At 38.7% G+C, this 26,560-nt stretch overlaps 1 protein-coding gene across 5 annotated transcripts in view; it reads left to right on the forward strand.

Annotated features, from left to right (window-relative positions):
- LOC131054819 (LRR receptor kinase BAK1) overlaps nucleotides 1-26,560 on the forward strand; it is a 199,366-nt gene that overhangs the window by 92,724 nt on the left and 80,082 nt on the right. For all 5 annotated transcript variants that reach the window (XM_057989454.2, XM_057989459.2, XM_057989438.2 and 2 more), the window contains one exon: nucleotides 1,398-1,489. In XM_057989454.2, the coding sequence (XP_057845437.2) occupies nucleotides 1,398-1,489 (92 nt within the window). The remainder of the gene's footprint in view (nucleotides 1-1,397; nucleotides 1,490-26,560) is intronic.

Consider the following 26,560-nt stretch of genomic DNA (forward strand, 5'->3'; position numbering starts at 1 on the left):
GGTATGGGGTTTGGTACATGGATTCACTCCTTTGCTGGGATTGGAGTCTTAACCTGGCATTCATTTTTGTAGGGCCTCAATAATCGCAGATGGTCAACTTGGCTTTGAACTCAATTGCCATTTTTAGCTCAGCAATAAGAGATTCTCCCAATGCCCTATTATTTATATTAATATCTATATCTAAGGTGTAAAGCATATGGTCAGTTACCTTCATTATTTCTAATAACCTTTCTTCCTCTAGAAATTTCTATGTTGCCCTTGGCTGCTGCATTGATATTAGGCTTGACTAGTGCAGTAGGTTAATAAGTCCATCTTTCTTTGGTTGATTGGAGTTTCCAATTCTACATTCTTATAGGTTTGGGTTTTGGTACATGGATTCAGTGAATTTTTTGAGGGGTTGGGTTTGTATGTACAAAACATATATAAAAATGATAAATATATACATATTCACAGCATGAAAATAGGAATCAAGTTCAGAATAACACATAGCATCATATAATAAACAAAACCACCATAAAAATTAAAATATTATTTTGATGTCGATTAGTCAAACTCAAATGTCATGATAGATATTCATTCATTGTTTAATATCAAAATAATAAAATCAGCAATCTGCATCATATGGGTTTACAAAAAGATCATCATCATTGACATTAGATGATGTATGTTTATTAGAAGAACTCGCTGGCAAACTCCTTTACAAATGCAATATGTTGGGACATGGAAGCATCCAAGTTGGTATGCTCCAGCTCTATATCTCACAACTTTGTGTTACCTTCCATGTAGCCATTTTGTTTGTGAGAAAGAAGGCACAAGTTGGAGTGCATGTACCACTAAATCCTCTATCTTTCTTGAGATCTTGTTTTGTCTTTCCTATTGAAAGTCAAATCTAAAATTGATTAAAAAAATTAAAAGAAAAAAAGGTGTTTTTTGAGCAGGTCGCTTTGGGTACCTTTGGATTCTTCTAGGTTTGTCATGGGTTCATCTAGAATTTTGCAGACACCTTGGTAGAATGCCTTGGCAACTTGGCTTCAATTCTGGACTGGGTATGAACCAGACCCGGATCCAGGCAGTCCAAGGGAGGAATCAGTAACATTGCAATTGTGGCCCATTTATTGAGGATTGCAATATTACTGTGCATTGCTCTATATAATTACTGGAAAAATATTTCATTTGATTAGATATAGAACCAACACAGCAACACATGGGGTAGTAAAACTCAACCTTGAACACAAGCTTCAATTCTTTACAATCAATCAATAGTTTGTATTTTATAATCATGATGTTAAATTTGGGCTTTTGTATCTTTATCTATGAGTTTGTTCAACCAAAATTTGGATTGAGCATATTTTTGACATTTGACACGTGCATTTTATTTTCTTTTGATACATGTACAGATAGGAATACAACTGAGATATTAAGCTGGTCCAAAAGGATTGATATTTCAATTGCTATTGCACAAGGAATTGATTACTTGCATTCCTTTGTTGTAAGTATTATGACACATTTAACCATTTTTTCTCTTTGATAAAAAATAACCATTTCTTATTTGTCAAAGTTTCTTATTGTTAGAAGTGGCTTCACAATGAAATGCAATCCTAGTTTTATAAGTGAACACTGAATCTATTATTAAATGCAAATAAAAAGGAGAATATAGGATTCAAATGGTGAACAGCATTTAATTTTTGAATAATTGTAAGAAATAGGTAGTTTTTGAGGAATTATGAACATAAAAATCTTTTCTACTCTGAAGGTAGGCATTTGGCCCCAAGCTGATCTGTTAGCATGCTCCCTCTCCGATACTAACATGGCTGGCAGTTTCAGAGCCATTCTTTGTGGATTTGGTCAAGAATGTGGTTGTTAGCTTTATGGTGTATGTAATTTACAAGATATCTAGTAGAGTGATACATCGCTAGGATGAATTTGCTTCCAAAATCTTTAGGGTGTGTACTTGAAACCAAAACATTTATTTCCAATTTTCTTCTAAAATACTTGGACATGATAATTGTTCTGTGGGTAGGCCACAAAGGGCTCTTCACCTTGGTCTTGCTAGGGAAGCTAGGTAAGTAAGGATGTTTTTGTTTGGTGTGATATGCATTGAAAAAAAAGGTTTCCAAGTTAAATCCACTTTGGATCATAACAGGTTCATTCACATAATTGTGAATCCACATGCAATTGACAGACAAGTACTAGTGCCCTAGGAAAGTGTAGTATTCCTGATTAATCTTGTTGCAATCCACATTACCATTGGTTTGGTTTGATGTCAGCCATCTTAAATTGATTGTCTAATAATATCTCCTAGCCATTTTGCAATGGCTCTTTAAGTTCTTTCCTTTGTTTTGGCATATTCGGAATATAACATGTAAATGTAAATAGGGTTTTCTTGTGCAAGTATTGTAGATTTGAGTGATATTAATTTATCAACTCCCGTTGTATTGAGTTGTTGTAGATCTTGAGGTTATTTCTGCAGGACCTAAAGAGTTTTTGTATTGTGGTAGCCTTGGGATACATGGTAGCCTTGGGATACATGTTGGATAATTGATATAGGTTTACCTTGTATATGCCATCTAGAAATGTGACATGAGGCCCATCTATCGTTGTCTATGGGTAGGGTTTGTAAATTTCTTCTATACATATGGGGTGTACACCTCATTTGCCATCAAATTCAAACCTATTTTATTCGTTCATAGCAAATAGCTTGGTACCTTTCGTATCTGAACCTATTGTGTTTATATGTTCTTTATTGTATGATGGAGCTTGTTTGATTTCATTTTTCTCATTTCATGACAACCCAAAATGGAGCATTATGTGAGGAGGTTCTTTCTTCAATTATATAGGGGAACTTCTCGATTTAATATACTTCTAAAATTTAAAACAAATAAATTAGAATGATACTTATGCTCATTGTACAATTATTTTGAAGGGTTTTGCATGTTAACAAAATGCTTGAAAACTATCTAGATTTATCTTTTTGATCTTGGAACAAACACAAGACTAGATCTACTTATCTCACCACCATGTTTTCTATTTTGCGATTGAATAATCAGCAAATGTTTGACGAAAGAAGCATTCCACAAATAATATAAAATATAGTATGAGATTGAAGGCAGCGATTCTTAAAAGTTAAAAGCATGGAAAGCTACTAATTAAGAGTAGAGTACAGATGTGAAACAAAGTTGAACAGAAATCTTCTTATTAACTTCTCAAATCTCAACACAATACAATGATTTAAATGTTGAATGAAAAGTTCTACATCATAAGTCTAACACAAACTGTGATTATTTTATTCTATGTGTACGAAGCATCTATTTAGAAGCTCTAAAAGAAAGTTTCTTGAACTAATAATAATAATAAAATATTTTAAAATTGCTTTTAAAGCAAATTTTAGCCTTGTCTCCTAAACTAAGAAAATGAAACACATTTTTAAAGACAACTAATTATAATATATTTAAATAAATACATTTTGTCTAAATTAGATCCTCATCTTTGCAAAAAAATAAATATGAATGAAAAATTAAACTAGCATACCTATAGGCTATATTTACAAAAATCTGTGTAAAAGACACCGACAAATATCCTTAGGTGGCTATTATTAGTTCTTATAGTGTTAGGTTTGGGTTTGGGTTATGATTTAAAAAGTGAAAATTAAGATTTGAGATTTTTTAGTATATATTTATAATTTATTATATTAATCTTTGAATTATCATAACCCTATTTAAACCTCAACTCCAACCCTTACTCTAATAGAAAGAATAGAAAAGTTATAATCGTTAATTTTAAAGATTCATATTTTATACAAAACAAATTTACCTTTAAGACAAAATGCGAATATAAATGAGACACATAATTAGCCAATACAGACTTATATCTTATCATAATATGAATGTCATGTGGTGGCATGTGACAGGATTTTTGGATATGTTTCTGAAAGGTAAAAATGGAGTAAAATAAAGTAGGCACATATTCAGATGGAGGAGCATTCATTTTGAATTACGAATTCATTACCCCAATTTTGAACACACATGAGGGAGCTTCTTAGTTGTGGCAATAGGAAATTTCATTTGTTAAGTTGCCTTGATGGCAAAGCAATTGGTTAAATTCAGGGAAAATGTTGGCAGGACATTTGAATGCACATCTAAACCAACAGACTTGACAACAAGATTCAGTAATCAATCCACTACAACAAGAGCTGTAGAAAGCATTGCAGTAATCTCCACCCAAAAAGACATGCAAAGAGTTTCTACAATGACCAGTAGATAGCCTGATCACTGAGGTTGATACACAAAGTCCTACTTCTTGGACTTATTAAAATGCAGATCAAGTTCCCCAAGAAAAAAGATATCTCTGTTGGACATATTATGTATCATCATGTATCAGCTACACACTTTCTTGGTAGATTGCCCCTTATAATTTATATTATATTATTATGTATCATCATGTATCACCATAATGTATCTATTGGACTTAATATATATTCATTAGAAAAGTGTGAGCTACAATTTGGTAGATTGTCCCTTATAATTGAAGAGTTAAAACACACAATAAAACATGTACAAAGGGTACCTCCAAACTTGCAGTTAGATGAATGTTGGAAATTTTTGTAATTTTGCAATTTTATATTATGCAATGTGTATTTTCGCAAATTAAAGTGATTCGGCACTAAATTGCCATTGTGAAGTTGCTGTTGCAAAGTATTATGTACTTTTTTACAGATAGTGTGATCTATGCAAATGAATGAAAAGTAAGGTAAATTTTCTATGAACCGGCATTGAGGGGATTAAAATGACAAGGTAAAAATGCATGGGATAGGTTAAAAACTACACAGCTGCATGGTAATCTAGTATAATCCTCTAAGCATAGAATTGAGTTCAATGGTAATTTTGGCATTCCATGAAGAATTCCTATAAATAAAAAATATCTCTAATCTAAGATTCTGTTATAGTACAAATTAAAAGATTAAAAAATCTCAAAGGTAATTTAACCTTTCCAATGAAAAAAGATTTTGGCATAAAACCCATTAGAGTGGATTAATATAAAAAACCTTTATTGGAAATCTTTACAGATAGGAACGCTCCCATCTATGTTAAGTGATATTCCAGAATGCTCCAGCACCTTCCATTACATTCTCAAATCACACATCATTATATTCTCAAAATGACTCTGGTAGCAAAATCATCTTGCTGATTTCAGGTATCAAAAGCACAGATCTCTAATCACGTTTTACATTGATAATGTTCTTTATCTCCTCTTCCTTGTACTTGGGAAGGTAACTTTTAGCACGCCATTTTCATCTGGGCTTTAATCTGATCAAGTTTATATACCTTAGGAGGGAGGTCAATATGGCTGCCGTATCTCCTACCACTGCCGTCTAGCTCTGCATCAATAATCAATAATCTTCAGAGAAAAGTCGAGATCTTGTGAATGGATCTTCCACAACCATCAATAATCTTCAGAGAAAAGTCGCGGAGCTGCAAGCACAATTGGCCAAGAGGCAGGATAAGCTAGCTAACATGCCTGCAGAGAAAACAGAGTCTGTGCTTTAAATCAGCTTCAAAGGAAAAAATCATCGTATTTTGCCATGGCTTGTTTTCTCGTACTGCCAATCGTTATCTCTGCATACCCATTGGATGCACTGACATGCTTAGATCTATGCTGAATTTGTTGCTTTTTGATTTAGTGAAGGCAGATGCATGACCTCCTATATGCCATCAAATGAAAGATTTTAATAATGTACACCAGGCCAAATCAGCCTATGGGATCTAAGAATAGCATGTGACCCTCTAAAAATAGGGCACTGCTCTTATGCAGTTTGTAACCTCCTCTTTAGATCTGATCTTCGACGATGAATTTTGATCGATAAGTTTGCTGTTTTTCTCAGCCTTGCCTCTCCAAACAATGTGCTGAAATTCAATTTTCAAGATGTCCTCATAGCTGGTACAAAAGTCGTGCACTGAGCATTCCATGATGAAATGTCATTCTGTCTCTAGCACTCCAGTATTGCAAAATAGGCATATTCTCTTGTCCTACTCTTTAGGTATCATCCATCTACCAATTTCACATCTCAGGTGATGAGAACTAGTCCTTAATTGGGCTACATTTTTGCTTTTTCATTTAATATCCACTCCTGTGTAGGCTTTTTCTTCATGATCTCCCATGGGGTTAAATTATTTGATACAATAAGCTGTTTTTTGTCCATTCTATTTTGTCCATATGTCGTTCCTGAATTTTTCCCTTACAAACATTTATATTTCCTCATTGATATTTGGGCATTTATGCATATTAATTAATGTCCCATTTCTTCATCCATTTGTCATTTTGTTTCATCCATGAGTTCTTCCTTCTAGTTAGCCCTTCCTCCATAATCATTTAAGGCCAACTATGTTTTTCCATATTTTGAGTCTTCTTTAGGTAACTTAGTAATCGGACCATTGCCGATGCTTCCAAAGAGAAGGTACTTGTTTCTGCCAATAAAATCTCGTATGGAACAAAACTTGAGATTGCTGATGGTTAGGTGTTTTTGGATTCTTTCTTCTTTACTCCAATTCTGATTTGACATGCTGCTGCCGCAAATTTCACATTTGTAGAGGATTACCAGAGTGACCAGCAAACCAAAAATCATTCTCTTGGTTTTCCAATCCCATAGTTCTGCATTCTTACATCTATTTTGTTGGAATATAATGCTTTCCACCATTGAATTCTTTTTCTTTGCATATTTCCCAATTAAATTGTGAAATTTGAGCCCAAGGTATATGTACTCATTCACTACTTCCAATAGGATGCCTTCAAAAAGAAAGTTATTTTGTTTTTTATTTCTCGGCAAAGATAAGATCATCACTTTGGTTTTGCTAGTGTTCACTTACATCCCAACTTGTTGACAAAAGGTTTCAAGTGCCTTCAAGTGTTCTGTCAAATTATGAGCTGTTTTAGCAATTAATATGAGATCATCCCTATATAGGAGTAGCTTAATTACATATTTAGCCAACTGAACTCCCTCCCCACTAGCCTTGTTTAACTACCCTTCTAACTTATCAATGTATAGCCCAAACAAAGTTGGAGAAAGCGAGCAGTCTTGTTTGACTCCAATATCATTGTTAAAACACTGACATTTTACTTGTGGTTCTGATTTCAGCTTGGACTTGCCCATAGAGTTTATGTACTGCAGCTCTACACATTTGGAACTTCTAGTTCGTCCATTCTATTCCATAGTTTGTTGTGTGGTACCATGTCAAAGGCTCTTTTGAAGTCTATAAAACAGGGAAAGGCCTCACCACCTTGGGTATTGCATATTTTTTCAACCAAGAACCTAAGGGTAATGCCATGGTCAATGGTGGAATGTTTTGGTCTGAAACTAGCCTGTCCTTTAGCTCTTTTCCTTTATTTTTTGCCCAACTACTATTCTGCTCTCAACTATGCTTCCAAAAAGTTTCCCAAGGAGGGGATCAAACATAATAGTGTGGTAATTTGATGGATTATTGATACCACTTCTTTTGTGAAGAGGAATCATGTAAGCCAGTTAATTAGTAAAGAAGGCTTTTTAATGCTTTAATAGAAAATAATAGTATTAAGTTGTTTCTGCGGGTAGTTAGTTGCCGGACGGTTGGTGGCCTAACCAACCGCGAACTCTTTATATTGTAAACTTGTAGCACATTGTGAAGACATGGGATTTGGAGAGGAATATGATATACACCTGTGTTACGCAAATCTATTCGGGTATACTGTGTTGTGCATTATTGGTTCCATGTTAATGAATTGTGATGCTTTGGTATTGTACATTGTATATTGATGTTCCATATGCTACCACCTGAACCACTTAGGCTACTAACATTTTGGCGCCGTTGCCTAAGTCGAACCTGAAGGTCTGAGGAGGGAAAGCTGGCGGGATGGAAGTATAATGGGTCGTCCATTCGACCAAAATATCCTGGTGACAGACAGTGACATAGAAGATAACACGGAAGTAACCAGGGAGGATCAGTTGACACAGGACCTGATTCACGCGTGGGACGTTTCCATGGACCGGTACGTACAGCAAGAAGCGGAACTGAGCGCTGTCTCGGCTAATACGGTATGGGCGGAACTCAACGTGAACCAGGCAGTACATGATCTCCTGGGTAGCCTTCCAAGGTTGTTGGCACATGTCCTCATGGAACGTGAAGAAGAACGAGAGAACACACGAAGGGAGCAACGCAGGCAGCAAGTGCTCCAACAGTATAAAGAAAGGAATCAAAGGGAAGAAGAACAGAGGGACTATACACAACGACGAAACCGCCGCAATTCCAAAAATTAATGCCAAATACACTAAACAAAGATCGAAACCGAGAAGCCCCGGAGGAACAAGAAGGGAACCAAGAAGACATAGTAAGAAGATCCCTGCGGATCCAAGAACAACTTGAGAGGCGCCTGAAACTCTACAAGATAGTGGAAGAAAGAGGGAGTGTGGCGGAAGGTTCTCGACAACATACACAAGCGTGGGACAAGAGTCACAACAGCCCAGAGGCATTAGGTAGCAGTGATAATTGGGAACAAAGAACTGCGCCAACCGAGTCATCCAACAATTTCCAGGACAACTCGAGGAGTACGAGGAAGATGGCACATAACTCCGAAAAATAGAAACTCCCTAGATTCAATGGACTAGGATTGGAGGATCCCTCCCGCCACTGTAAAACTTGTGTCACCATATGGCAGGCCAATGGCGAGGATGATGAGGATAACTGGCTAAAAGCATTTCTAGCCACCCTGCGGGGTATTGCCATTGATTGGTACACGGACCTACCCATCACTTCAAAGGATACCTGGAAAAGACTTGCTAAGGCATTTGAGGAGGGGTTTCGGCTACTGCGGGACGATGACGAGATCGTCGCAGAAATATACAACACCAAACAGGGCAAGAGTGAGACGGTACGGTCCTACTACCGCAAACTAAAAGAATTAATTAGCAAAATGGATAATACCCCGGCCGACGGGTTAAAGAAGCGATGGTTTATTGAGGGTCTGCAACCATCACTGCGGAAAAAGATGAAGGTAGTACCCCCATCCACTTTCATGGAGGCATACAATAGAGCCATGGATATTGAAAGTGAGAACAAGACATCAAAGGGCAAGAAGCGTACAAGCGATGAAGATAGTAGTGATCGGGAGAGCGAGGAGGAGTCACGTACGATACAAGCACTCCGGAAGGATATGAGACGGATGATGCGGGAAATGAGGACGCAAAAGGAAGAAAGTAGGGAGGGCAGAGACCTCTGGTGCATAGAGTGCAAACTGGAGGGACACACAAAAACCAATTGTCCAAAGAAAGCTTTTTGTGACATCTGCCAAGTGTTGGGGCATGCTATTAAGGAATGCCCCTACAACTTGAAGGCTAGGAGTGCCCAGGTACTTTATACTCAAGAACAGGCAACACCACCCACTACACCCACCAAGAACACAAACTCAGATGCGTCACCAAGCGGCTATAGGACCAGCCGGAGGGGGAGTAACAACAGCAGCAATAATAATACACCACGGGGTCGCATCCAATACGATCCAAAAGGAAGACCAATGATACAATGTCGACGATGTAACGAATGGGGCCATTTTGCACGCGACTGCCAAAGTGGTGTTGGGCAAGGAGGGCTACTCTGCAAATGGTGTGGGCCGAGCAATCACGAAGATACAAAATGTCCAAGACAGAAAGGCGTGAACATGTTGGAGCTAGTACGGCTGGAACTAGACACACGGTGCCCAGAAGTACTAGCCATTACCCGATCTCATAGAAGGAAACTAATATACCCTGACCCAGGCACAGAGAAGGGAAGACTAAAAGAGGCACAGAGAGAAGCAGAAAGGGAAATGAGTGAGGAATGGAGAAAGCCAGCACTCGACAAAACCACCAACACCATACGAACCAACTCCGAAACAACCATAATGAAACAGCTACTGCAAACCACGGTGCCAGTCCGCGTAGTGGATCTGTTGCAAACACTACCACAACTACGAATAGCTATAAACCAAGTGGAGGAGACCAGGAAGGAGGGGAAGACGCCGAACCACAAGGAGGAAATGAACCACTCAAAGGAGACTAATGATCCTATGTTGATGACAGTAGGGGTAGGCAGGACACCAGCCGTAGTAGAAATGGAGATTCTCGGGTTCAGACTTACTAACACCATCGTGGACGGAGGGTCTGCGGTAAACGTGCTACCTGAGGAGACATGGAAAACCTTGGGGAGGTCGACACTCTGGCCGCTAGCCTTCCACCTCGTAGGAGCCGATCAGCATGGCATCAAACCATTGGGCACGCTTATGGGCCAAAAGGTAACTATCGGGACACAACACTTCTTCTTAGATTTCATGGTCATATCATTGGAGCGGAAGGGATATGATGCACTTTTGGGAAGAGGATGGCTGGTCACGGCCAAAGCAGACCACAACTGGAAATAAAATACCCTTTCCATTGAAAGTGAGGGAAACAAATATGTCATTGACCTACGAAACCAACAGGTGAGTCAAGAAATGGCCTCAGATTCTGACTCGGAGGAGAATACTGTAAGGGAAAAAGGCAAGATAGAGCCCAATGGAGAAGGGGTGCTCCGCCTCGGTAATTGCTCAGAAGATGAAACGAGTTCTCTAAGTGGACTATTCCACTGGCAGATGGAAGACTATGAGATCTTCCAACCAGAGTGCAATGTATTGGAAATCCTCGAGTTAGGAAACGATGGCACCTACCCGCCACAATTTGTGGAATACGAGGAAGGAGGGGCAGAAGTAGACAGCACACCGGCACACCAATTTGAGAAAGAAGTGGTACGATACGAGGAACCAAAGGTTCAGAGCACCAACTTGGGAGATGAAAAGGACCCAAGAGTGATAATGGTTGGAGATGATTGGAACCCTGTACTAAAGGTGGCGGCGTTTAAGATATTCTTGGAGTATAAAGATGTGTTCGCTTGGACTTATAAAGATCTGAAGGGAGTACCACCGGAACTATGTGTACATCGAATACCTTTGATGGAAGGGGCAAGACCTGTGCGGAAACGCCCCTATCGCATGAATAAGAACTATGCGGCCAAGGTACAAGAAGAAATAGAAAAAATGCTAGATGCCGGGATCATTTTCCGAGTGCAAACTAGTGAATGGGTTTCTCCCATCCTTATCTCCCTGAAAAAGGAAGGAAACAAGATTCGCATTTGCGTGGACTTCAAAAGCCTAAACGCTGTAACCATTAAGGACCCGTTTCCGATACCGTTTATTGATAGCATCCTCGAAGAGGTAGCAGGGCATGAGATTTACTCCTTCATGGACGGCTTTTCCGGCTATAACCAGATCAGCATTGCGGAGGAGGACAAACTCAAAACCACATTTATTGTGGAAGATGGAGTCTTTGCGTACAACCGTATGCCATTTGGGCTATGCAATGCCCCAGCCACGAAGAGGATGATAGATCAGTCTCGAGGGTCTGATATGCCTGCTATAGTAAGAGCACTATTGGTGTTTATGACAGAAGGCTGCGAGAGGGAGTTCTCAGAGAAAATTAGGAACCAAGGTTGGCCCGACATGGGAATTCCAGAGATAATAGCAGAATGGGGAATACCACGGATCCTTAGTGAACATACAGGAGGTAATCAGGAAGTAATGAGAGCTCTCACTTCCATAGAACAGACCTTCCGTGCTACATTCTTACAGCTCCAAAGGATGACCTGGGAAGCAAATAGAATGGAAGGAGTCCATACCTTAGCCCTTCAGCGAGAGAGTGAGCTGAAAGAAATGATCCAGGCTATGGAGCAAGAAATGGTTCAAGAGAGAACCACGCGACGTGAAACAGAACAGAAGTTGGTTGCCTCTGAGAAGGACCGAATGGATGCACTCAGGCTTCTGAAAGCCACTCAAGAGAAGCAACTTCTTGCTGAGAGGGACCTGAAGATACTCCGAGAACGGACCACTACGGGAACAGGGACGTCCTCTTGCCCCTCTAAGTAGATATTTCTTGTTCAATTGCTGTAGTGTTCGTCTGGAAGACGAACAAGTTTTAGGGGGGGATGATGTAAGCTAGTTAATTAGTAAATAAGGCTTTTTAATGCTTTAATAGAAAATAATAGTATTAAGTTGTTTCTGCGGGTAGTTAGTTGCCAGACGGTTGGTGGCCTAACCAACCGCGAACTCTTTATATTGTAAACTTGTAGCACATTGTGAAGACATGGGATTTGGAGAGGAATATGATATACACCTGTGTTGCGCAAATCTATTCGGGTATACTGTGTTGTGCATTATTGGTTCCATGTTAATGAATTGTGATGCTTTGGTATTGTACATTGTATATTGATGTTCCATATGCTACCACCTAAACCACTTAGGCTACTAACAAATCACAACACTGGTCATCCATTTTTTCGAGAAGCCCTCTTTAGTGACATTATTGAAGATGCATTTGCTATGAGGTGCAAGGACCTCGATGCCCCATTTTAAATGTTCTACTTTCAACCCATCTATATCCTGTGCCTTCCCTCTCGCCAACCTTTTTATGCTTTGATTGATATTGTCAATGGTGAAAAGTTTAGTAGTTGCATTGATTACCAGGGGTCTATGTTTATCCTAGCCACATTCATGTGACAGTTTTGTGTATTCAAGCCATTGACAACTTGTGATATTGTTTTCTATTTGTTTTCTCTTTTATTGTTGCTCTTTCCAAAATCTTTTGGGGTTATGTTTTCCAAGGGTAGTTAGCTCCACCCTTCTCATGTTCACATATTTCTCTTTTTTACATCTTGACAATTTTTCAAACTCTTACTTTCTTTGCCGATCCTACCTTCTTGTAGATTTCTTTTTTCTATCTTGCACTCATTGTTGAACCAAGAATTTGCTAGAAAAGTATTTTTTGCCTCTCTTTTTGATCTAGTCCTCTTACAATCATCTAAAGCATTGTGAATTAGGGGAACCGACATATCCTCGCTTATAAGATTCTCTGCATAATCTAGATAATTCTCATATTCCCTAATAAACTGTTTGAGGGAAGCTTGAAAGAGCTTCTGATTTTCTTGAGTCATGAGGATTCTACCTTACGAAGATACTTTCTTTTGGTTGGAGTGGATTTGTTTCACCTAATGCATGTTTATGTGGATGGCGAGTTTTATATATATTGGATTATAATCTGACTTTAGCCCTATTGGGCACTCTCCTATCACCAACTCCATTATCCTTGATGTGTAATCCTGTGAACAAATAACATAGTCCACAACACTTCAACCGTTTATGTTTTACAAGTGATGTTGCCTGAATTTGGCCATGTCTTCACACCATTGTATATGACCGTGTTGTACAAACTACATAACCCCAATAATTCTGCCCCATTGTGAGTAAGAATACCCTTACTATCATGTGAAGTCCTTTCCTAAACTTGATTGCTCTCTTCTTCCAACCATAACGGGTCACTTTTTTCTTTGTATTTTCTTTTCAGATTGAGGGCTTGGATGTTTGCTATAAATATTAATTTAATATTAGAAGAAAGTGTTTGGGTAAGAGGTATAACTGTAGTGATAGCCAAAGATGGAAAGTAATGGTAGAATTTAAAAAATTGGCATATAGTTTAAAAAATAAAATTAGAAATAACTCTTAAGTTCTCAAATAAATAAAATAAAATAATTTTTAAATAAAATAAAATTACTTCAAAAAAAAAGAAAAGAAGAAGTAAACTATGTAAATTAAAATAATAGTTCTTAAGCATAGAAAATAATTCAAGATTATTATCTCTAGCATTTTAAATTTAAAATATTCATATATTTAAAAGCAAAAATTATAAAAAAAATAAAAATAATAATTCTTTAAATAAATAAAAAACTCAAGATTCATGTACAGCTTGAGTTGGCCTAGTGGTGGAGAACTTGTGCTCTTGAAAGAGAGGTCACAAGTTCAAATCCCACAAGGGGGTAGGGTATGTACACCTTATTGGCTTCGGCCCATTACCTATCAAAAAAACAAACAAAAAACACTCAAGATTCATAAGAATGCTCTTAGATCGATCTACTTAAGATATATATATTATTTATTTAATTTAATTTATAAAAAAGCACCTGTGCACACTTATCAATTGCATTACTTAGTTATAGTTTATTGTTAATTCTGTCTCCATTTAGACTGTAACTGCTTGTTATTTTAGCATACAATCATTGATATAATGCTCTCTATAGGAGAACGGAGGCCAATTTTATCCATCTTATTCTTTTATTCTTGCCAATTGGAAAAAAACTCATGCTTTCAAATTCCATTTAGTGATGACATCACATTTTTAGTATGGAATGTTAGGTATGTTTTAGGATTGAACAAAAACTTATATACTATAAGCGTGATTACAGAAAATTCTAACATTTTAGTTCAATTTTGTGGAAAATAGTGCATTGTTTGTAATGTAAACTTGGATAAAATAATTGCTCAAGGCATTAGGCTAGCCAGTGTGTACAAAGACTCGTACAAACTTACTGATCCTACAGGAATTGTGGTCTAGTCATAAATCCATGGAGGTCAAGACTAAACTTTGTATTATGGCACTACTGTTAGATGTACCTTTCAGTTTATGGCATGTTCCTATGTGTCAGTCTTTGGGTGGTTCTTCTCCACTTGTGTATCAACAACATAGAAATGCAAGTGTCTCCTCTTTGGCTGATGTTTAGCCAGTCCAGAGTTGTCTCCATAGCATTTACTTGTCATACCTTAGAGACCCTATTGTTACATTGAAGGTGAACCCGAGGATGACCACCAAACTGGATGCATCACCACAGAAGACATGGAAATCAATTAATAACTTCACAGTAGGATAAGTTTGTTATCATCTTTTTGCATAGCTTTCTCCTAGGCCTGTGTTCATGAAGGTTGCTCTTCATTTCTACACATCTCAAAAACTATATTTTAACTTAATGACTAAACCTTCAGATCCTTCTAGTTTTGTCATTAAGGGAGTTATGAGAATATTAGTTTAATATTAGAATAAAATGTTCGTGTACACTTGGTAGATAGTTTAGTTTATAATAAAATGTTTGTGTATCCCTAGTTTCGGAAACCCTAGCAGTATGTTGAAGGTGAGCCAGATGATGACTTCACCAAAGCGGATGTGTCACTTCGAAAGATAGGGAAATCTATTAACAATTCCATAGCAAGGCAAGTTCATTTTTCTCTTTTTGCGTATCTTTCTCTAGGGCCTATTGTCATTAAGGTTGCTCTCTGTTTCTGCACATCTCAGAAATCAAATTGTAACTTACTGACTAAACCTCCATATCCTTCTAGTTTTGTCATTAAGAGGGGTTATTAGAATCTTCGTTTAATATCATAATAAAGTGTTGTGTAGACTTGTTAGTTAATTTAATCTATAATAAAGTATTTGTGTACACTTGTCTGCTAATTTAGTTTGTTATAACTATGTCTATGTTTAGGGTGCAACCATTTGTTATTTTTAGCATATTCTTGTTAATATAATGTTCTGTCCACATGACAACATATACCAATTTCTCACGTCTCATTCTTCGATTCTTACCAACATGAAAATGGAAAGTACTTATAAATAACTATTTGCATTAGTATCTTCTATTTCTGTATCTACACTTCAATTTTATGAATGCTTTAGAGACTCGAGGCATGAGGTGTCACACTATCGTTTTCTCTTGTTAGTTCTCAAAACTCTTTGATTTCTATGATTGGAGGCTTGCATGTTGACTCTTATCTATCTATCTCTACACAAAGCTTCTGCAGTTCATAAACACTCTTTGGTACCTAGGCTTAATCTGTATGTAACACTCTGACTTGAATCTTTATTAACTCATCCATACTACTGATATTAAAGCCTAACTGAATTGTGACTGGCTGCTCAAAACTACTCTTTACTGCATCCTGGTTATCTTCAGTATATCTGAATGACAAGGGTGTGGAAAAAGTTACCTTTTTCAACAAATTTTAGTCCTATGTTTTTCTTAACTATTTTTAGAGTGGGTTTGTGCAATTTAGATAACACTTTAATTAGCTATCCAATTTGGAATCTACTAACTTTCAGGATCAACTATTACCTTCAATCTCATCAACTCCTCTCCTTCGGAGAACTCCATGGGCTTTTGGCTAATCAAATTGTTTGTTCACGATGAGAAGCTCATAGTCATAGAACATTAACTGAATAGACTGCTGAATTCAGATCTCCTTTGATACATTGAATAAGTCCTCAATCATCCTTAGGCCATCTTCACAAAGATTCCCAATCCTTTGTTGAATGGTCTCCCTTTGAGGTTCCTCATCTAACCCTAGAGGTGAACTTACTCATTGCTTTGGTAACATGTTGACAAGGTGAGCAATGTATGCTCTTAATTATTTGTTTTTTGCTTTCACCTTGCCATCCTTCTCTAGCTTCCCTTCGGCATTCTTTGTGGCAAAATGTAACAAGTTAATGTTAACTCTTCTACTCACTTGTCCTGACTCAGCTTCATATAATTAACCTTTTTGGTACATTTTTTTAATATAGCATCATGTATTTTGAATCGCCCGGACTCGCCCAAACTCGGCGAGTCTGGGTCAGAGTCATGCCTCTCGAGTTTGCAAAGCTCGGACTCGCACTCAACCGAGTCCTGGAGGCAAAATCACCAGACTTGCCGAGTTGGCAAGTTTGGCCTAAAACTGCCAAACTCGGCTGTCGATTGGGTTAAATAAAATGACAAAAAAAAAACATTTTGAAATGTTTTTTTTAAATGAATGATCTCGTCTTTGTTCACTACAACCTCCGCTTGAGAATGAGAAAAATTAGGGTTACAACTTGTCAGCCAATAGAAAAATAACACCCGACGCCTTTATTAAATAATAAGTCTTTCTAGCCTCACGGGATGCTGCCCCTTGACCCTGCAAGGGGCAATGCCCCTTGACCCCACCTTGGGGGCGCTGCCCCCAAACCCCTGTCGAAAAATATGGGGGGAAATTGCGTCGATAGAAGTAGGTAAAATTTAACCTCAGAGTCTGACATTGATTGGATCGACCAGGTAGATATAGAGGCTGAGATTGTAGCCATGGCAGAGGAGGAGCGGAGAGGACGAGCAGAGACAAGAGATTCAAAGGCATATAGTGACACAGATTTTCCTAATGTTGGTGAGCATGGCATGGTGTCACAGGGAGCGGCTATGGTTGTCGAATCATCCAGGACCTACCTTAGATGCCTTCGCAGGGGGCCGAGGCCAAGGTCGGGGCCGGAGGGTGCAGGCTCCTCTGAGCCATAGGCTTGTAGTTGTATTTACCTTTGGTATTTGTATGGAACATTTGATGATGATCATATGATGACATGGATTTTTTATTCATGAGTTTTGTAATATTGTATACATTTGACAATATTTATATATCTATGTTTGTTATTTCCTTCAGCTACAATTTGCGTTTATGCTTATGTGATTGATGTATACTTGTGTATGTAATCAAATGAGCTGAGTTTGATGACGTTATTGTGTCTTTAAGGTGTATTCAATAAAGGGTGCATGAAACAACTTTTAAATCTTTAAAAATCTCTAAATTTCTTGAGTTTTTCACTTTCCCGAGTCCAGCCGAGTTTGACTCCGAGTCCCGAGTCCGAGTTCGGGTCGGCCTTGCCAAGTCTGAGTTCCGTTTCTTTGATTTTGATTTTTCTATTAAAAGTTTTAAAAACTGATGTAGATGATATTTTTACTTGTAATTTATTCAAATTTAAAAATAAATTGCAAAAACCAATTAGGTTGTCAAGGTTCAATATGCCTCACAACAATCATTTGGAGATAACCTGCAAAGGTTTGAGGAATATTGAGTGCCGTGGTAATTACAAACCTTTGGAGTGTATAAAATAATAAATGTATCCTAATATAGAGGAGCAAAAAGGTCAAAACATAAGTATTGGACAATGATTGGTTTGCTTGTGTGGGTATGTTGAGATGACCACCCCTATTTTCCAATGAAAGAGACTTGCAGACTACTATGTGATATCAATTAAATTGCTTAATAATCAACATGGCATTTTATCAAACACTTGACAAACATACAACAATATATGCAAAACCCAAAACTTCTTATTTGTTGTTAAATACTGATTTGCAATATAAATGTGCACATTCAACTGCCTTATGGGTTGTGACAATTATTTAGGTTTGTATTCAACAATTACAATGCTTAGTTATGAAAATATGATAGAAAAAACCTGGAATTGAATGTTGTAGTGGTCTGCAGATGTAATGGTAGCCTTCCAAACTTCTAATCAGCAGGAAAAACAAGTAAACTTCATACCAACATTGTTCATGCACTATAGCAGCACTATTCATGGCACTGTAGCGTTTTCACTATTCACGCTCACAGTAGCAAAACACTATTCACGCGGCACTGTAGCAAAAAACACTATTCACGCGGTACTGTAGAAAAAACACTATTCACGCGGTACTGTAGAAAAAACACTATTCACGCGGTACTGTAGCAAAAACACTATTCACGCGGTACTGTAGCAAAATCACTATCTTCAAATCTGCACTTTCAAACCCCTATAAAAACTTCATGCGAGAGCACCAGATGAAGCCCAATGTGTTTCCTGAATGAAAACACCATTAATCCTCCTGACTGTGTCTTTCAACAGCGAAGAGAATGCTAGCAAAGAGGGATTCCGTCCTCCAAGCCAATAATTAGATCTCTACGAAATCCAACAGCATAACATTAATCTCATCCAAGCATAGCCCAAAAGAGAGCTCTCAACCTCAATTTATATCTTCTTCCTGGATGCAAACACTTCATTTCCTAAATGTGGGATAATACATTTTAGAATAAAATATTATTTCCCACAATGTACACATTAAAGGGAACTTTTAATATTTTAAACATTACTTTATATTCCCAACCTTATAATATAACAATAAAGTTAAATATTTAATTTAACTTTACACTTTATCGTTAAATATTAAAACATTGTTGATAATCCCTTTAAATCATTGCCGCCTTCAAATATTTTTTACTAATAATTATGCCAACCAGGGAAACACTAAAAATTTCAAGTCACTGCTTGGAGACTAACTTACTATAAATAGTAAGTGTCTAGAAACCCTGTCAAAGCAACACCGATTGGCCTGAAACTGAAAACACCTAGGCCAAAACACCTCAGGATCCCACCAATGTCCTTGTTAGCCTTCGGGACCATGCCAGAATAGGCTAACGACACCCCATATCATGTTGTGCTAAAAAGGGGACATTACAGTCCGCCCCCCTTGAAATTGCTTGTCCTCAAGCAAATTCGGTCCTGAATGTTGCAATACCTGCTCATTCTCCCATGTAGCATCCTCATCTGGCAGGTCTCTCCATTTCACCAAGTATTCCCTAACGATTCTGTTCCTGAGTGTCCTTTCCCTGACATCCAGAATAGCTGCAGGGATCAACACTAGCCTCCCTTCCTCGTCTAACGGAGGTAAATCTGCTGAAGGCACCACACCCTGACCAATGGATTTCTTAAGCCTCGATACATGGAACACATTGTGCACACGGCTACCCTCTGGAAGCTCTATCTCGTAGGCAACCTCACCTACCCTGCGAATGACTCTATAGGGGCCATAAAACCGGGGTCTCAACTTCTCTGCTCCGCTCTTCTTGAGCGATGACTGTTTATATGGCTGTAACCTCAAATACACCATGTCACCAACCTCAAAACTGCGCTCCACCCTGTGTTGATCAGCATACAACTTTTGCTGATTCCGTGCCTGTTGTATATTCTCCTTGAGCGCCCTCAGGATGTCCTGACTATCCTGCAATGAGTCTCAGGCTTTGGGTACTCTGCTATCCCCCAAGACTATGTCAACAAAGCTCGGCGCCTCGTAGCCATAAAGTGCCATGAAGGGTGTCATCCTGATAGACATATGATATGTCTTGTTGTAACAATATTCCCCCATGTGTAACCATCTCACCCAGGCCCTCTGTTGTGCAGTCACATAATTTCACAGATAACCCTCAACCCACTTATTCACAATCTCTGTCTGACCATCCGTCTCTGGATGATAACTAGTGCTGGGTGTGAGCTCCGTACCACACAACCGAAAGAGCTCCTGCCAAAAAGCACTCAAAAATCTGCTATCCCGATCACTCACTATAAACCTGGGCAACCCATGCAATTTGAATATCTCCTTGTAAAAGAGGTTTGCCACTTGCGCTACTGTGTAAGTAGATGGTATAGCGAAGAAATGGGCAAACTTTGTCAAGCGGTCTACCACAACATATATACAATCTCGCCCTAGCACTCTAGGTAGTCCGGTGATGAAGTCCATGGATATGCTTTCCCACTTCCTATCTGGAATGGGCAAAGGCTGAAGCAACCCTGCAGGGAAAGTGTGCTCTCCCTTATTCTGCTGACATACTGCACACTCCTTCACATATCTCTGCACATCATCCTTAAGTCCCCTCCAAGTAAACCTTTCACGGATCTGCCTGTAAGTTTTGAAGATCCTAGGATGTCCAGCTGTAGGCGCATCATGGAACGCCCTTAAAATTTCCCCCTTGAACAGTGATGTAGGAATCAAATAAATCCTATCCTGAAATCTGATCAACCCATCCAACACCATATACCTATCATCCTGTATGGTACTTGCAACTATCCCAGAAGCCCAAGTATCCTCTGCATACTCTGCTATAATCCGATCTCTCCGATCCCCTGAAATCTCAACTAGAGTGCAAACATGCGGTCTCCTGGATAAAGCATCGGCCACCACATTCTTCTTCCCTTTGACAAACTCTATGTCAAAATCATAAGCCTGCAATTTAGTGATCCATTTTTGCTGCCTGTCATTAAGATCACACTGGCTCATGAAATATTTTATGCTATTGTGATCAGTTTTGATCACAAACTGTCCACCTACTAAGTATGATCGGAATTTGGCCAATGCATGCATTATGGCCAACATCTCCCTGTCATAGATAGAATAGCTCCTCTCAACACCTCGGAGCTTCCTACTCTTGAATGCAATGGGATGTTTCTCCTGCATCAATACTGCCCCTATCCCATCACCCGAAGCATCACACTGAAGTTCAAATGGCTTCGTGAAATCTGGTAGAGCTAAAACCAGACAAGATGACATCACTTGTTTGAAGTGGTCAAAACATCGCTGCGCTCCTTTTGTCCATACGAAGGCTCCCTTTTTAGTGAGGTCTGTCAAAGGTGTTGCAGTCTGTGAAAACCCCTTAACAAACCTCCTGTAAAACCCGCATAAACCAAAGAACCCCTTAAGCTATGTGAGGTTCGTGGGAGTAGGCCAATCTACTATAGCTCTATTCTTTTCAGGATCAACCCAAACACCATCTGTACTAATGATATGCCCAAGGTAGAGAAGCTCGGTCATGCCAAACTCGCATTTCGATTCCTTGGCATACAATGACTCCCTCTCTAGAATGAACAACACTTCCTCAAGATGCTGCAGATGCTCTTCCCAAGTCCTATTGAAGATCAAGATGTCATCAAAGAAAATCAAGACGAATCTTCTCAACTGTCCCCGGAATGCCTAATTCATACAACTCTGAAAAGTAGCAGGTGCATTGGTTAGCCCAAATGGCATAACCAGAAACTCAAAGTGACCATAATGACACCGGAAAGCAGTTTTCTCAATGTCCTCTGCCCTCATCCTGATCTGATGGTATCCAGACCGTAAGTCTATTTTGGTGAAAAAGCATGCTCCATGCAATTCATCAATCAACTCATCAATCCGAGGAATGGGATATCTGTTTTTTATTGTTTTCTTATTCAATGCCCTATAATCGATTCACATGCGCATTGTCCCATCCTTCTTCTTTACCAAAACTACAGCTGAAGCAAAGGGCTTTTGCTAGGCCTGATGTGCCCCATTTCCAACAACTCCTTAATTGCCTTCTCTATCTGATCGTTATGTTTCTTAGGATGACGATAGGGAGTGATCATCACTGGTTTGGCTCCCTCCTCGAGCTCAATAACATGCTCTGCACCCCTGTCAGGAGGAACCCCATGAGGAATATCACTGAATACCTTGGCATGTCTATCAAGAATCTCCTGTATATCTGGTGGATGACTCTTCACCCAAGGCTCCAGTGAAAATGACATAACTAAGCACTCTGTTGCCCACTCTATGTCATTATGCCGAAAAAGTCTCTCCATTCTCCTCAAAGAGACTACCCTACAACTCCCATTTGAAAGTCCCCTGAGTACAACAGTCCCACCCTCATGCTGAAACCTCATTTCCAACTTCGCTAGGTTGAAAGTGAACTCAACCAGCGATGCCATCCATGTCATACCGAGGATGACGTCGTAATCTCCCATGTTCACAACATAGAAATCATCCTCCAACTCATAGCCATCTCCAAATCTAATGTGAAGATTTGAAACCTTCTGAGTACATAATAGCTTTTGGCCATTAGCCACCATGACTCTAAAACCATCATGCTCCTCTGTCTGCAAGCCTCTCCTGGCTACCAACTATGTATCTATAAAGTTATGTGTAGCCCTAGTGTCAATGAGAGATATCACTTTCTGCCCCTGGATAGTACCCCTGACCTTAAATGTGATTGCCTTTTGGGCCCCTGTCAAGCGTGCCAACGATCTATCATCCTTAGGAATGCTGCTCTCCTCTATCGTGTTACCCTCATCTGAATCGAAGTGCTGATCCTCCCCCTCTGACTTTGACTCCTCTGCTGAAAAATACTCCATTTGATTTGCCTTAGCCTTGAGAGGGCATTTATGAGATAAGTCCCAAGGCTCTCTACACTGGAAGCACAGTTTCTTCTTTCGAAGTTCATTCAAGGTTTCACTGTCTAGTCCTTTTGATCCTTCTTTGGGTTTGTTATACTCTTTCTGAAATGGTTTTCTGTCTTCGTCCTTGCGGTAGGAAGAATCTGTTGAATGGTATTTTCCTTTGTATACCGAAGGGGCTAAATCTCGTGCCTTTTTAGTTGCTTCTGCTAAGGTGAGTGGATCATGTCCCTTCACCCAACCACGTAATGGATCAGCAAGCCCATCACAAAATAACACCACCAATCTCCTAGGAGAGATATCAGTAACAAGTACAGACAAATGCTGAAACTCGGCGATGTAAGCATCCACAATGACTGTTTTAACTGTGCTAGCTCCTTGAAATGTAACTCGGGATCCCTAGTGTCAAATCTCTCAATCAATCTTTCTGTGAATTCCTCATAGGATGTAATCTGATTATGCCCCAGAGTCACCATGCCATGATGCCACCATTCATGCGCAACGCCGTCCAAATGCATAGCCGCATACTTGATAGCCTCCTCCTGAGGCATAGGATTTAGCTGCAAGTATGTATCTACCTTCTGCACCCAAGCTCGTGCGGTCATCTTCCTTGAAGCATCATAATAAGGCAAGGAAAGTTTTCCAACTTTCTTTCTTAGCTCAAAATTCTGATTCCTCCCTCCTGCTCTAGGCATATGTCTCATCCTCAAGTCCATATAATCTCTGAGGGAAATATTTGCCTGAAACTTGGGTCTGTAAAGTTATTTCAATTTCAATTAAAGAACAAGTTATGAACTATGTATGCTATAAATGTATATGAGGAATTATGTTGATGTCTAATAATTCTGATTTTATCTGCAGGTTTGAAAGAGAGAGATCATTTTATGTTTTCTATGTCTCCTCCAAATAAATTCAATTGGTATATATATCATTTAGGCAACCGGTCAATTGGTGTATTGACCGGTCATGCCTTTTAGGCATGACCAATCAATGCACCCATTGATCGGTGCCTTTGTAATTATACCATTAACACAAGGCTGTTTATCGGTTCAAAACCTCGATAGCATATTGTAATATAATATAATGATTGATCAAGATAATGAATCGGTTCATGTAAACACCGATGATTCAAAATGCACGATGTATGTAATCCAACCAGTGCAGTTGTTAACCACTGTTAATTCCAAATGAAGCGGTGTATGTATTAAGCCCGATAACAAATATGCTCGATGATTAAGCCCGATAACAGATGTGGATCGGTGCCAATAGTTATGCACCCGATAGCAAGTATGTATCGGCTAATAACTCGATAACTTATAGCATTTAATATGTTATCGGGTTAATACCCGATACATACTTGATAAGCAATGTTTCTAAAATCCGATAATCATATGCAATATAAGTTTAGACATGAAGCATGTAAATAACAGAACAAGGAAGGTTAGAAATATCTTATCTTGCATAAGCTACCATGCATTAACACTCCCTCTTAGCTTTGGAAGATAGATAAGGCAACCTGCATCACATTTCCTTTTCATAACTAAGATAATGTCAATCAACAAAAATCATTTATACATGAGAAGTACCATCAAGACATATGATACAAAATAGAAGAACATCACCTGAGTATGTGACATAAAGTATTATTTTAACATGTGATAAAAGTAAGAGAATCATCACCTGATCATGTGAGAAATCACCAAAACATGTGATTTGTAAGATTCATCAAGATATCATCTAACACGTGATATTAGTATTGCCTAACACGCAATACTTAAGGATAAGTCTATGAGAAAGGTTAGTTTCTCATCATACCCAAGTTGTGATAAGTGCAATAACATTTGTAAATGTTTATCACAACATAGTCATGGCAAATCCATGACTTACCAGAGATCCAATCATGATCAATGGTTGAGATATCACCTACACGTGATATCAGTATTGCCTAACACGCAATACAAGGATAATCATATGAGAAGTGCTTAATTTCTCATTATATCCAAATTGTGATAATGCAATAACATTTGTGCAAATGTTGTATCACAACATGGTCATGGCACATCCATGACTTACCAGTGATCCAACATGATTACTGGTTTGACTATCATAAGATCGTCACCTTATGATGTCTACATACAAGTGTTCAGTATCTGAGAGATCGTCACCTCTTAGATATGAACACAGGTGGCAAGAAGCCAAGAGATAGTCCAGACATGACAAAGAAGTTTACACATTAAACATCTTAAATATATGTAAGTATAGATTACAAAGCAGATTACCTTTCTATCATACCTAAACCCTTTCTGAAGTGATCAACCTTCACTCTGGAAAGTGGTTTGGTCAGAATATCTGCAATCTGATCTCCTGTACACACATATTCTAACTTTATCACATTCCTGTCAACCATATCTCGTACATAGTGATATGGAATCTCAATATGTTTGGACCTGTCATGAAATACTGGATTTACAGAAAGTTTTATACAGCTTTGATTATCACACTGAATAACTGTAGGTTTCATAGGTTCTCCAAATAATCCCACGAGCAATTTCCTTAGCCATACTGCTTCTCGGGCAGCCATTGAAGCTGCAATATATTCAGCCTCTGTGGAACTCTGAGCTATTGAAGATTGTTTTCTGCTGATCCAGGATATCATGGCTGATCCTAAATTGAAGCAACACCCTGAAGTGCTCTTTCTGTCAGTCACACTGCCAGCCCAATCTGAATCTGTAAATCCATGTAGATCTATGTCAACCTTTTCATATTTAAGACCAAGTTTTAGGGTACCTTGTAGATATCTCATTATATGCTTTACTGCAACCAGGTGTATCTCCTTAGGTTCACACATGAACTGACTTAAGGCATTAACAGCATAGCAGATATCTGGCCTTGTATTTACTAGATACATCAGGGACCCAATCATCTGCCTGTATTGAGTGGGGTCAGTAGGTCTTGATTCTGCTGCTACTTCTTTAAGTTTATGGAAGTTGGTTTCCATAGGAGAGGTCATGGGTTTGCAGTTTAGCATTCTAAATCTTGTCAATATGTCCAAGGTGTACTTCCCTTGGTTTAGTACAATATTATCAGAATTCTGCCATACTTCCAATCCTAGGAAGTAATGAAGAAGCCCCAAGTCTTTCATATCAAATTCTGTGGATAGATCTTTCTTGCATTGATCTATTAGGTGATTATCTCCTGTAATTAATAAGTCATCAACATATAAAATTAATATTAACATATCACCTTTATTTCTGTTGAGGTAGAGATTAGGATCTGCATCATTCTTAGAGAAACCCAACTTTGAGAGGTAGGTGTCAATTCTTTCATACCAAACTCTGGGAGCCTGTTTGAGCCCATAAAGAGCTTTCTTGAGTCTACACACATGAGACTTTGCATCATGAATTTCAAACCCTTCAGGTTGCTCTAAGTAGACTTCTTCCATGATCTCGCCATTTAGGAATGTTGTCTTAACATCCATCTGATGTACCTTCCACCCCTTTGCTGCTGCAATGGCTAGGACAGCTCTTACTGATGTGTACCTCGCAACAGGTGCAAATGTTTCTTCGTAATCTATTCCTTCCTTCTGTGAGAACCCTCTAGCTACAAATCTAGCCTTGTGTTTTTCAATACTGCCATCTGCAGCATGCTTGATTTTAAACAACCATTTAGAAGACACGACAGACTTCTTGGTTGGCCTAGGAACGATCTCCCAAACATCATTCTTCATAATGGACTGATATTCTTCAGTCATGGCATCTATCCATACTTGATGTTTGAGTGCATCTGAAACATTGTTAGGTTCAGCTTTAGAGAGATCATTCATAAGTGCAACATAGTTGATGAATTTATTAGGCCTCTTGCTTTCCCTGA

Source organism: Cryptomeria japonica, chromosome 2 (assembly GCF_030272615.1).
Source record: "Cryptomeria japonica chromosome 2, Sugi_1.0, whole genome shotgun sequence".
Taxonomy (NCBI): domain Eukaryota; kingdom Viridiplantae; phylum Streptophyta; class Pinopsida; order Cupressales; family Cupressaceae; genus Cryptomeria; species Cryptomeria japonica.